The following is a 13,145-nucleotide window of genomic DNA, read 5'->3' on the forward strand; positions in this document are numbered from 1 at the left end:
TGGTAGCTTCACACCACTGCACACCTACCGTAACTGCTGAACTCGGTGGTGTTCCTCAGCTGACACCGGTGTAAACAGAGACTTGACTGTTTCTCCGCAAGAACTTGATCAACTGATGAGTGGTTTTAAGATAAACTTCCTTTCCTTGCGTTAGACAGCTGAGTGGTTTTAAGATAAACTTCCCTTCCTTGCGTTAGACAGCGGAAAGGATTTTCAATGAAAAAAAAGCTCTGTTTTTGACCCCTTACTACCAGTGCCTCGGAGCTCAGAGATGCTACTGAAGTGCTTGGTGTCACCCCGGTACCTGCTCATTCTGCAGAGCTAGAGAAGCACAGCCAGATGAGTTCGTTCAACACTGCATCCAGGGACTTAACTGCTAGCTCCAGGGAATTTCTGTGGCTCTTGTGTACCAAATACCCAGCTGCTAGGGTTTGGATGGTGCTTCCAAAAACCTCTAAGTTGGGCACCCATCTATCAGCTTCTAAAATAGCTCCAAAGTCTCAAGAATGTGAAACAAAATATGACAAATAGGAAACTTGATCAGAACTTTTACTTTTTCATATGAATAAAAGAGGGCTGAGAAACAATGCTTACACTGAGGATAGGAAAGTCTTCAGCATGGAGAAGAAAAACAGGCAAAAGTTTAGATATTGTTTAGAATCCCACTTGTAACTGCAGCTTCTGCCACCGCCAGAGGCCAGGCTGGGGGACCTGGCAGTGGAGGGGACACTCGAGATGTGAAGTTCTGATGCCTTTCGCTGGGATATCAGGACAGGGTTTGCATGGGAGTGCATTCAAGGTGAAAGCACTGCCAGCAAAGAGACACCTTCCAGTGCCTTTTATCCGCACTTCCAGGACTCCAGTAATACCCAGGGGCTGTGCCGGTGCTCTGGGGATAAGTTTATGTAAGGTGAGTTCCAGCCCTCAGGAAGATGCTGAGAAACAACTAAGAATAGAGCCAATGAGCAATAAACCCTGTTAGCATTGTCCAAAGTCTCAAAAGGTAGCCAAAAGTCCAAAAGGTAGCTCACAGTCCACAGAGTACAGGGAAGTCCTCTTGGCAGAAAGATCTGAGTGATAAAGAAAGTGAAGAGAGAAGACAGGGTGACAAGGACAGGGCTGAAACAGGGAAGCACCGTGCAGCAGCGACAACCTCTGATGAGATATCTTAACTCCATGGATGGGGCTGTGGCGACCATTCCCAGGCTCAGAGTTCAAGAACATTTCCTAGGGTGATTTGTCACTCCTGCATCATGGGGAGAGAGAAGGAAATATTCTGCAATGTGATGGGTGCTGGGAAGAGCATGAGTCTTTCGTAGCAGGGTAAGGATGCTGTGTTTGAGCAGGACGGTGCGACGCAAGCGCGCGCGTGTGCAAGGGGCAGGCAGGCAGAGCGCGCTTCTCCCCTTTCCCTTTGGGTGTGTAGCATGTTCCTTCCTCGCATGGAAAACTAACCCGCTCCTCTCCCTTTTGCAAAGGTGGCCCAACAATGCCGAGCATATTTTCCTACCAGAGCGCCGAAGTCGACTGGTGTGAAGGCAACTTTGAGCGCTCGACGGTCATTGCGGAGTACTACAACACCGTGAGTGAGGGCACATCCGAAGGGCAGGCTGGGGCGTGAAGGCAGCCGGCTCCGGGCACCCAGGAGCTGCTTTTGGGACATGAGACAGGACAACCTTGTTTTCTTTCCTCCTGCTCGCTCCTTTGAACTTCCTGGTGTTGGAGGGTGCTGGTATGGGGAACACTTTCTGAGCGTCAGGTAAATCATGGGACTTTTATTGCTTACAACCGCCAGTCACTCACAAAACGAGCTGGGGTCAGGGGTACTTGTGGCACGTGTGGGGATTAGTTCCCAGTGAGAAAAGTCTGGCAGCGCTCCTTAGCCCAGATTTGTGAGATCCTGTTATACCAGTCCCGCAGCTCTCCTGCCAACTGGGCTAAGTCCCACACAGAGCTCATATATTCCAGCTAAATGTACAGGAGTGGCAAAATGAGAGCGAGCACTTGCATGAACTGTGTCAGGCAGGTTGGGAATCTAGAACTCAAGACAGAGGAAAGCTGATGCATGAGCCAATTTCACCTCCTATGATCCTTTATAATTCAGAGTCCATCCAGTGCCAGTTCCTTGAATGCAGCCTCCTGGCTTAAGCGTGGCTAGAAGCATCCGTATCTGTCTGCAGAGGACTCGGTCGATAACCCATCTCTGAGAGCGTGTCCTTCTACCTCAGTGCAATTACAGGCTAGCAGGGGTGTGAGGCATGTGGATTTACAACCTTCCAAAGGCCTTGTTTACAACTTTTAGCAATTACTGTCGAACACTAGAAGATCTTGTTCTCATGGAAATGCCTCTTCCTCTTTTTTTAAAGCGTTTCCTGCTTGTAATAAATTGCCTATAATAACGATAATTCCCTCACCCGAGTCCCGCAGCTCCCCAGCTTTAATTGCCCAGCCAGGGTCTCAGAGGAGGGACGCTCAGGCTGTATATAGTCCCTTCTCTTTGAGACAGTTAACAAATAAAGCTCTGCCAGTCCAGACCAAATCCTGTTTCCCTCTGGCATCCAACTGACTGTGTTGTGCCTGTTTACTGGCACTGCATCCCTGCAGGATGGGCTCAGGGCCGCAGAGCGAGGCATAACTCGCAAGGAGGGACAGAAATCACTTATACTCACATCAGCATTTCCAACATAGCTGGAGATGCCAAACGCCTCTGTGTTTTGGAGTGTCACTGGCAGCACTGGAGAGGGGCTGATTTCCACAAAGAGCAGGAAGTCTGAAAGTTACGTTTTTAATCAGAATCCATTCTGGGAGATAAATTTGCCTCTTCTCCTAGTTTAGTATATAGGCAGCATTTCTCAAATGTGTCTTTGCAACTGAGACCCCATTTTCACAAGTCCTGATTTACACCCAGACTGTCAAAGTGGCTCAGGGTCCTTAACACACCAAGAAGTATCTCAGGAGCTCTCCAAAAGCACCTCTCTAATGCCCACAGCTAGACACCAGTTTGTGTGGCCAGATGCGTAACTATCTTTCTTAGCCCCCAAAGGCCTCTAATTCCCATAAAACATTAACACTTAGGTGCCTAGGTCGCTTTGTGGCACAGGCTTCTAAATTATGTAGCTATACCTGAAAATCTTATCCAGGTGCCTCCTTCTGGACTGAGGTCCCTGCTAGCCACAGCCATCTCCTGTGTTTCCATACTACACCACCTTCGAGGCACCGGGCTTGTCAGGATGAATTTCCACCACTGGGTAGGACTCACACACAGAGATATGGGCAGAGCAAACCCTGCAGGATTTTTTCCAGTGATTAAGCTGGCCCTTGTTCCTCTCTATATGTGAACACAGGGCACCTCTTTCCCAGTAGAGAAAGAGCTTTTTTTAGTCCCTGCACTGATCACTTTTACCAGTCCACGGACCTCAGCAGAGTGCCTGTGCAGGCGGAGGGTACCACGTCTGTAGTTTCTGGCTTAAGATGCGATTCCCGTTTAGAGAAAGCAGCAGAGATTTAAACCTGCCTTGGCAGCTGCCTGCATCAGGGCTGGCGTGTGATCTCCTGTCCAAACAAGGGGAGACAAAAGAGCAAACCCTCCTAAAAACTGCTGCTGTCTGAGCATCTGACAACAGCCCCAAAGGCTGCACAATGCTCAGGGCCAGACCTTGTAACCAAAAGCAGGCAGGAGCATCGTTTACATGGGCATCACCCCTCCATCGGTCTGCACACACTGGTCAGCACTGCCTGGCTCTCCTGCAGCAGCACTGGGGCAGCCCTCTTCATGCTCTCTCACAGGATCAGGCTCCTTGTGATGTGCCCTAAAGAGGGGACTATAGAAATTGGACAAGGCTGAGATCCCTAGCTATTCCTGCTGGCTGGCAGCATGTTGCAGATCCAGCTGGGGCTCAGGGCACTATCTCAGAGGCAATCCCAACAGCCTGAATCTCCTCTTCTCTCCTCTATTCATTTGTTCCCCATATTCAGATTGCCTCCTCCCTGCAGCAAGCTTTATGGGCCTTATCTCACCGGCCTGCCCTGAGATAATTATACCAATACTGAATTCAGCATCAGTTTGCCAGAGTTTTAGACTAGCTGGGAAGCCAGCCAGTTCCTACCCAAGGCCCCTGCACCACTAAATCAGCAGGGCTTCCTAATGGAGCATCCTCTTCAACATCTTCTTCACAACATTGCCCGGGGCTCAAGCAGAGTAGTTTTGTGCCAGCAGCAGCAATGTGCTGCTGAGAATTGCTCTGTGCCAGCCGCGCTCTCTCTCAGGTCTGCTTGGGTTGGATGTTTTTTATTAGAAATAAGCACCAAGGGTATGAGCAAAGAATGTAAACAGTATCTTTAAGTACCTAATAATACATGGTGGCTTGTGATTGGATGCAGTTCAGCAACAAAGCGCTATTTATAGTGACTCAGTGACCCAGAAATTTATAGTCTTCTGGCTGTTTGTAGGAGAACAGTATTGTGCTACATGAGGGTCATCACTCAGGGACTTGTCTTTCCACCCTCATTTCTTTCCTGAAATGACCGATCCAGGGTGCTGGTAACGACACCCAAATCCTCAGCAGTCTCTCTGGCAAAGCAGCAGGAGCTCTAACGCTGCTGTATATCCAGAGCTCCCAGAAGCTTCATCGAGATCAGTGGAGATAAGGTAAATGGTAGGTGCAAATTACCTAGATACGCCCAGAGAAGCACTCGCTTTCAGAGCGTGTCAGAGCCACGGCGTGTGCCCCAGCCCTCCACACGGGCTCCGTGACCCCGCGGCATCCCAGATCTGTCGCTTCCTCACCCACCCAGAAAGTCCCGTGCAGGAGTACGGCAGCGCCTTGCCCGGCACTCTGCAGACACGAGACAAACAGCTGTTTCCTGCCCCAAAGCACTGGCTTGACATTGCGATGTCAGGACACAGAGCTTCATCTTCTGCTACGCAGGTCTGGCTGTTAGGAACTTGCTATACAGGTCTGGAGAGCCTCTGAGGTATTCACTTCTGTCTTTGGCCCTGTGGGCTCTTCTGTCAGCTAACGCTGGTTCACTGGCCTTAAAGTGAATGACTGCACTCCAATGAGTCTTGCAGAAATCTCCTTTCACTGCAGAAAACGCCTGTCTTGAGTAAGGACTGGCACATGTCTTGGCTGCTATTGCACTCTTGCCGTGCTCACAGAGCCAAGCAGAGCTCTGCAAACCCCGTCCCAATCCATATCAGAGGCTTGTTCTCACCCTGTCACGGACGGAGATGCAAACAAGTTCTTTGCAGCTCTCTCCCTCCATCTTAGGCTGCAAAGTGCCAAGTTGCAGAAGCCCTGGGGCCTTTCCCATGATCCTGCTAATGCACCAGGATTACAGCCATGTCACTGATCCCGGTCTCACTTTTCTCCTAGAGGAAGAAGCAAATGCCAGTATAGGCAAGCTTGGCTTAGGCACCTGGAGCAATAACTCACACTTGTTAGGAAGCGGGACTTCGCTGTGAGCTCACACAGTGGAAGACCACAGGGCTGAATCACTCTCACAGGTCAAATCACACTTCGGCTCCACCACCACTCTCTTATCTCCCTGGCATCCTGGGCAGAGGGAGCTGGTGCCTCCTGGCCAGTACGACCCAGCTGGGTACAAGCAGAAGCTGTGCTGGGGGGACTCAGCGTGAGTAGAGACTCTGGAAAAACTTCCTAATGGGAGTACTGGGAGCAAAACCCTCCCACCTGCTTTTGAGACAGAGCTTGCCACATCCTAGAGGGAAGATATGACAGCGCTGACAAATCAGGGCTTGGATCTGACGAGTGATGAAGACTGTGTCCCCCACAGATGTGGTTTTGTAGCAGCTCTCCCCTAAGCTCTGAGTTTGGCTGCTCTGCAAGGAATCACTCTATCTTTTTGACCCTGTTGGCACGGTTCCCCTGATTACCCCTCCCCTCTGCTATCTGATCTTGCACATCTCGTACTGAATTAATGAAGCGATACCATTGCTGTCATGTAATTAATGACACTGTTGCAATGCCCACTGCAGCGGGGATTCAGACCTCTCTATAAGCAACCTCAAACTCCTGCATTTCCTCACTTTGATGTGCATGCTGGCACTTGCATATCGCTGCCTTTTCTGCAAGCATTTTCTCTCTTCTTGTCTTCCAAAAGCCTCTTTAACCATTTTACAGGAAAAGAAACATTCGTAACACAGTTGTTACTTTACACACTGTTTGGTTTCTCGATCATTTCCAAACAGTTTGACCTCAAGTGTGCAAGTGGGACCAGAATTTCTCTTTTCATAGCTGGAACGGGAACAAGCCTGGATTTGGCTCTAAGCAGCTATAGAAAACCAATACACTTGGCCTGAGAGTTGCTGTTAATGGGAGCATCAACTTGTTTCATGAAAGCCTTTGTGAAATTCAAGATTAATCTCCAGGTGTTAAAGGGAATAGAGACCTTAGATTAAGCGTGAAGTGTGTTTCCCTCTGGAATATGAGAGGGTGTGTTTCACATATATGATTCTACAAATCCCTGTGATTTGTAGCCCTGTTACCATCAGCTTAGGTCCCAGGGGACATCACAAGCCAAGCGTCGATTTTGCAGTTTACCTGGTGCATGTAAGGGCTGCTGAGGGGTGAGGCTCCAGCTGTGGATGTCAGATTCCAGGCTTGGGGTCTGGGTCAGCATCTAGCTGGAAGATGAAAGGAAAAGGATTGTCAGGGTGAGATAAAAGTCACCCTGGTAGCTTGCCAAATGGCATTTTAGCAGATGGCTCTGCCCTGCTCTTCCAAAGCCCCAAAGAACTGTCTGGCAGGTAAAATGTAGCACCACGGTCCCAACTTTTCATAAGCAAGAAAGATTTTCCCTGGGGAGGCTGTGCTTCCCAGTGATATCCCTTTACTGAGTTTGCAAAATCAGGTGAAAAAGCCAGGGTAAGACCCCACAGAGGGTCAGGGTTATTTCAAACTTCATTCCCCCATAGCTGCAGGGTGGAGCGGGCCTGATCCAGCAGAGAGGGCCAGGCTTTGGGCACTCGCTGCTCCTCCCCAGCTCCCACATTTTGCCCATCAGCATCTGCCGTTCCCCAAAGCACTGGCACCTTCAACCAGCCCAGGCAGCAGCAACAGGCTGAGCCCCAGCACCATCCCCTCCTCCCCAGATAAATCCAAGTCTGTCAATGAAGCACTTTTGCAGAGCTGGAAATCAGGGCAGAATAATTCCACTGCATTCATTTGCTAGGTGTGCTTAAAGGAGTTTTATGACTTCACGTAATTACTAGTGTCCAGAACACCTCCCCCTCCCAGGTCAGGTGGCTTCGCACATGACACCACAGGATGTCACCTCAATCATGCCTGTTCCCATCTACCAACATCCTGCTCGTCCTGCTGCCCTTCACCACAACCACTCCCGCTTAACGATGGTTTTCTTGACCGTGGCTTGATGTGGTGGCCTAGCTCCTCACCCCCACCCAGACCCTCACAGGGGGCTGGCTGCTGGCCAAAAGGGGCAGAAGCCATCCAGGGAGTTTCTGGCAGGTCTGGGTGATGTCTTCTCAGGTCTTCTGACAGGAGAGAGAGATGGCTGCAAACAGAAGAGCTTTCGCACCTTGCTTGAAGACACTGGGCAGCTGAAGCTGAACCATCACCCAAAAGGGGCACTCCAGCTTACCCTGGGCTTGCTGGCCCCAGAGGTGCCTTTAGGGAGAGCACAGATGTCTGCAGCCATTGCTGTCACAGCAATAGCTGTGCTTCCAGTTCCAGCCTCGCTTCTCGAGAAACGCCTCTGCCCTCTCCCCGTGCCAAGGGTAACACCTGCCTCCACGCGATGCTTTCCACTAGAGATCAGTATCCTCTTCACACATGGAGATACCAAGGCACACGGTGGGATGGGACTTGCCCAAGATCATGCAATAAGCTGAAAGTGTCTCTTGTTTTTCAGATCAGCAATGTAAGCTTCTTTGCCCTTGCTCCTGCCCTGCTCTACCTGAACCGGCAGTACTGTCAGCATCGCACCTTGCCCATGTATTTCGTCTCTGGCCTGCTCCTCTGTGTAGGTGGGTGTCAAGGTTGTGGGAAGACCAGAGCAGTTGCCAGAGTACCTGACTGTTCATTCATGGTACCTTTGGAGGCTGGTTCTTAAGTGGCCAAAGCACAGGGACAAGCTGGGGTGGGAAACTGAACAGCCACATCTGTTTGAAGCCCTGCAGCTCATGGTTCCTGCTGGCTGTGGATGCACAGCTTCCAGCCCAGTGGTGCTGTGTGGACTGACTCACTCAGGGCTCCATTAACACCAAGCTCCATGCCCTGCTCTTCGGGAATGGTGTGTATTTAGGAATGGCCCCCAAGAACTTGCCAGGCCAGACGGGCTTGTGCAAGGATGGAGCTTTGCTGACACAAGCTGTCCTTGCTCCTTGCAGGTATCTTCTCCGTGTACTTTCACATGACCCTGAGCTATGTAGGACAACTCTTGGATGAGCTCTCCATCCTCTGGACACTGGCTGTGGCATATTCCTTTTGGTACCCAAAGATTTACTTCCCCAGGTGCATCAAAAGCAGGTACGACTCAGAGGGACATAGGGTTGCAGGCTCTGAGGGGAGGGATGGGACATTGACATTGATGCATGTGACCCACAAATCCCCCCACAGCCAGGTCCCTTGCAAGGGGTCAGCACTGAGGTTACAACAGTTTGCACTGGGATCAGACCTTCCATCACTCAGTGGTGGATGCGCTGACAGAGGAAGAGCAAGAAACCCTCCCGTGGGGAAGGGCTGTGCTGGGCTCCTGTCGACTGGAGCTCTTTGTCTTTACAAAGCTGTAGAGGGAACTTTGCATGGAGGATTTCAAAATTAATTAGGAAACTAAATGTTTCTGAGCACTGACATTCAATTACCCATACTGTCAAACTGTTACAGTGTCCCCTCCCATCCACAGCGAGCTTTCCCTGAAGGCTGATGGGGTTTCCTGTAGGACAAGCTGGTCCAAGTTAACACCCCACGTTTCAAAGGTTGTTTGCAGGAGGGCTGGCTGGGCTAGAGAAACTCAGCAGAAAGGATGGGGATTCTGGGTGAGCATGGATCAGCAGAAACAGGAACCCAGCAGGGCTTTGCCCAAAGGATGGTCCCATCCTGGCAGGCTTGCTGGAGCCCTCTGAGCCAGCCCAGTCAGAAGCCTTGCAAAGGCCTGCTCCAAGTCTGCTCTTCCCATGCCAAAGAGGAGGTCACCAGGAGTTCACTGTGGAGACATGGTTGAGGGAGAGGGGAAGGGACTTGGGATGGGATTTGCATGTGAAAGGCCCCTCTGAGCCCTATTGTTGTTCAGTCAGCCCAAATCTGCATGTTTGCACGCTCAAGCCCCTGCCTGCCACTGCTGGGACTCCTGCTTTGCAGCCCTTCCCTGGGCAAAGCTCCAGATGCCTTTGCCTGTTGATGCTCAACTCTGGCATCCCCATGAAATTGCACAAGTTACCTTCTGGGCTGTGTTCCCCACTCTGCCGTGGACTAACTGGGGGGCTTTGGGCAAAGCACAAATATAAACAGATACCTCAGCCTTCCTGCCAGGACTACTGCAGAGGCTGAGGTCAGCCATGTGCAAACAGGTTGGAGGTGCTGGAGAAGGGTTTCCTCTCTCAGGCAATGAGCAGGACCTCACCCGTCCTTATCCTTTCACACTGCGAGCCCTGGGGATACTGACATTCAATCCCAACTCCCTCTAGGAAGCATTTCTACTGGTTGACTGGTGTCACCACCGTGATCAGTACCTTGATGTCCTTCATCAAACCAGCCCTCAATGCTTACGCGCTCAACTGCATCGCCTTCCACCTGCTGTACCTGACATGGCGTGAGCTGAAAAAGTAAGAGGGGGGTTGCGAGGGGTTATCTGCAGGTCCATTGTGTGCTCCTGGCAGGCTCACACGTGGCTGTGACTCTGTGCAACAGTGAATTGACTCCCAAGTCTTCATCAGCCACATGTTGGACTATAAGCTCTGCAAAGAATTGAGGCAGGCTGGGAGGGACCAGGAAGAGGTAGGCAGGACTGTGGGCAGCAGGATATAAGAAGGTCATCTGGCCCAGGTGCCACGCAGAATGGGGACAATCCATGGGACAAATGTATCTTCTCCTCCCCAGCTGCCATCTCTGCAGCTCTTTCCCCTTTGTAGGGGATTTGAGAACCGGTGCGGGGTTGGGAGAACCCCCCAGGATCTGAGGAGAAAGACAGGAGTTCCCTGACATCTCCTAGCATCATCCTCACCCACAGAAAGTCAGAAACCCCCTCTACAGAGCCACACTTCTCCGGTTCTTGTGGTCTGATGAATACTCTCCAGAAGAAATTTGCTGGGTTTTGCTCTCTTACATTAGAAGTTGCCGACAGGAACCAGCCCTCTTTAAAACTCTCTTTACTTTCAACACGATACTCCACTCCCTCTCCCTCGCTGTGTCTTCCAGGTGCAATGACAAAAGGGTTCACCGGATGGCGGCAGTCATGGTCGTGTGGTGGGTGCTGGCCATCAGCAGCTGGATCAGTGACAGGTGGCTCTGCTGGTTCTGGCAGGCGATCAACTTCCCTTACCTCCACAGCTTCTGGTAAGGGCTGCAGCATGGAGGCAGGAACCCCAGCCCAAACATTTCAGGAGCTGAAGGGCCACAGCTGAGGAGAGGTGGCAGCAGGGATGTGACACTTGACCAGGGAGCAGCCACATCTCTGCCCAACCCTCTCCTCCTTTCCTCTGTCGCTATTGATGCTGCCCCTCACCTTGGTCTCAGCCCAACGATTTGGGCCTAATCACTGCTTAATATCCCTGACCTCCTCTGCACCAGCCAAATGGTGTTTTACAAGTGAAATTGTTCTAAAAGTCCCTCCAGGTAAGGAGCTTGGTTTCAAAGGGCTGCATCTGCTCCCAGGAAGCTGCATGAAATGTAACATTCTTTGAGTTACTTTAATAGCCAAACTGAAAGACAGCGGTTTGCTCGGGGCGAGACATTTCAGTGCCCAGCCAAGTCTGGCTGTAGGTGCTGCACACAGCGCCCATTCTCAGATCCACCCTCACAGATCACTGGGATGACCGGGACAGATCCCCAGCACTGCTGGGCTAGGCCAGGCAAGGTGGAATGTGTGGTTTGGGGCTTAAAAGTCCCCTATATCACCCCATCGCCTCTGCGCAAGGAATTGCCCCAGCCCTGGCTCACAGAGCTCTTCTAGGGTTCCCCCATAGGCACAAACTCTGCAGGACCCGCACTCCCTGCAGCCCTCGTGCATCACGGGATTGGGACCTTTGCCTGCCGTACCCCTTGGCTCTAGCCTCACAGTGGCAACGCCAGCTGCACACCACTACAAGGTGCAGGAGGAGCAGCTGGAGTTACCCTTTTTCAACACGTGTCTTTTTGGTTTCCTTGCCAGGCATGTGCTGATAGCCATGTCCCTCCTGTACTGCTGCCCACTGGTCATCTACTTTGACGTCACCTACGAGTTGCCATCGTTCAAGCCAAAGCTAGAATATTGGCCCAGCGATTCTTGGCCTGTCGTGGTGCCTTACGTTGCCCTGGAGGAACCCCACAAGCAGTGCTAGAGCTGGTTGCCATCGGGCATGGGGTGAATGTGCGTCTGCATGGGGAACACCTCGGCTGTGTGCCTGTTCCCTGGACAAGGGCAATGTGGCTAGCGGATGGGGCAGGGAGCAGCTGAGACCTCGTGATGCCGGGCATGAAGCAGGGTGGGAGCCCACAGGTGCCTTGGAAGACTCTGCCCAGACTGGCATCCCGGAAACCAAAGATCTCCTCCTCCAGCAGATCCCCACTGAAAGGGGAGGGAGACGGTGCTGCTTCTGTGTCTTCTGCATTAGTCAAGCGGCAGCACCCCTTGCTGACAAGGGCACAGCAGAGAACACAGAAGCCAAACTGGTGACTGCTGGGTTTGTTGGGGCTACTCTAATTATTATTATTAATTTTATTTATTGATGTATGCGGTCTTGCTCAGGAGAGCGGTGCATTAAAGCTATGGACACTGACTTGCACTGAGCCCCTTTCTTTCCCCTGACTGCACCACATCCCCCATTATCTGCCAGTCCCTCCCACAGACAGGGTGGCCAAAGCTCTCTCTGACTTAGGGAGAGCTCTTTATAAAGAGAAATCCTCCTGGGCGACAGCCCAAAAGAGCCTCTGCTGGCCCAGCTCCAGGGATGCTCCACCCCAGGCTCTACCCCTTCTTCAACCCCCAGTGGTTCTTGTTCCTCCCCAATGGCCACATGTGACTTGGAGACTCCTCTGCCTGCTGAAGGGGCTGGCTGGTGGCGGAGGGTGAGGTAAGCAGCCAGCGCATTAGATAAACATGTCGGTACCTTCGCAAGAACAAAGAGAAGATGTAAAAGCCGCAGAGAAAGATCACCGCTGTGCCACGGGTACGAAGTGATGCTTTCCAGGTTCTCCCCACAGCGTAACAGCGAAGAAGTTGCTCTCGTGGCCACAGGACACGCTCCTGTTCTCCGAGCCTTGCTGCGTTACAGCGACCAGTTGAACCATGTCGTGGGGCTGGGTCCTCGCACAACCAGCGGGGACTGTCTCTGGAGAGCACCAAGAGGCTGGCAGAGCGGCTGAGGTTGGCTCCCTGTAACAGCCAGAACAAGGTAATGTCACGCCAGGGACTGCAGGCTTTTTAGGCCCCTGTGGGTAAAGCAAAAGCAGAAGCACTCTGGGCTTAGCCCCCGAGGCAGAAGGTGCTGTGCAGCCTGCCATGAAGCGCCTGGGCCCTGGCCCTCCCATGGCCACTGCTGCTGCTGCGTGGGTGCCTCTGCAATGGTCCCCAGAGCCACTAGATGGCAAATTTGGCTCATGAACCCCGACAATATTTCATCTTGGAAAGGGATGCGTTGTGCAAGGACTGATGATCTAGATGATCTTTAAGGGCCCTTCCAACCCAAATCATTCTATTATTCTATGACTGCACCCCCAGGCCTGGTCCCCCTGCTCTCTCCATCCCCCAGCACAGGGGTCAGACACCTCTCCGCCAGCACAGCCACTGATGAGGCACCTGCACAAGGTGCACAACAAGGAGGACTCTGAGCTCCAGCCTTTGTATGCCCTTGCCTCCCCGTGCTGGTGCCCATCTCCTCCTCTCTTTGCCTCTTTGTCTCTCCTGCATGCCATCACTCTTGCCTCTCCATCTCCCCATCTCCCTTTCGCTGACCCTCCCCGTTTCGC

The 13,145-nt window shown here is 51.9% G+C and overlaps 1 protein-coding gene across 1 annotated transcript; it reads left to right on the forward strand.

Moving 5' to 3' along the window:
• Nucleotides 1-1,489: 1,489 nt before the first annotated feature.
• ACER1 (alkaline ceramidase 1) lies at nt 1,490-11,518 on the forward strand. The gene is made up of 6 exons (XM_068420457.1): nt 1,490-1,582; nt 7,894-8,008; nt 8,372-8,510; nt 9,668-9,805; nt 10,398-10,535; nt 11,350-11,518. Exons 1-6 carry the CDS (start codon nt 1,490-1,492, stop codon nt 11,516-11,518), a joined length of 792 nt encoding a protein of 263 aa, XP_068276558.1.
• Nucleotides 11,519-13,145: the final 1,627 nt, after the last annotated feature.

Source organism: Nyctibius grandis, chromosome 31 (assembly GCF_013368605.1).
Source record: "Nyctibius grandis isolate bNycGra1 chromosome 31, bNycGra1.pri, whole genome shotgun sequence".
In the NCBI taxonomy this organism is placed as follows: Eukaryota; Metazoa; Chordata; class Aves; order Nyctibiiformes; family Nyctibiidae; genus Nyctibius; species Nyctibius grandis.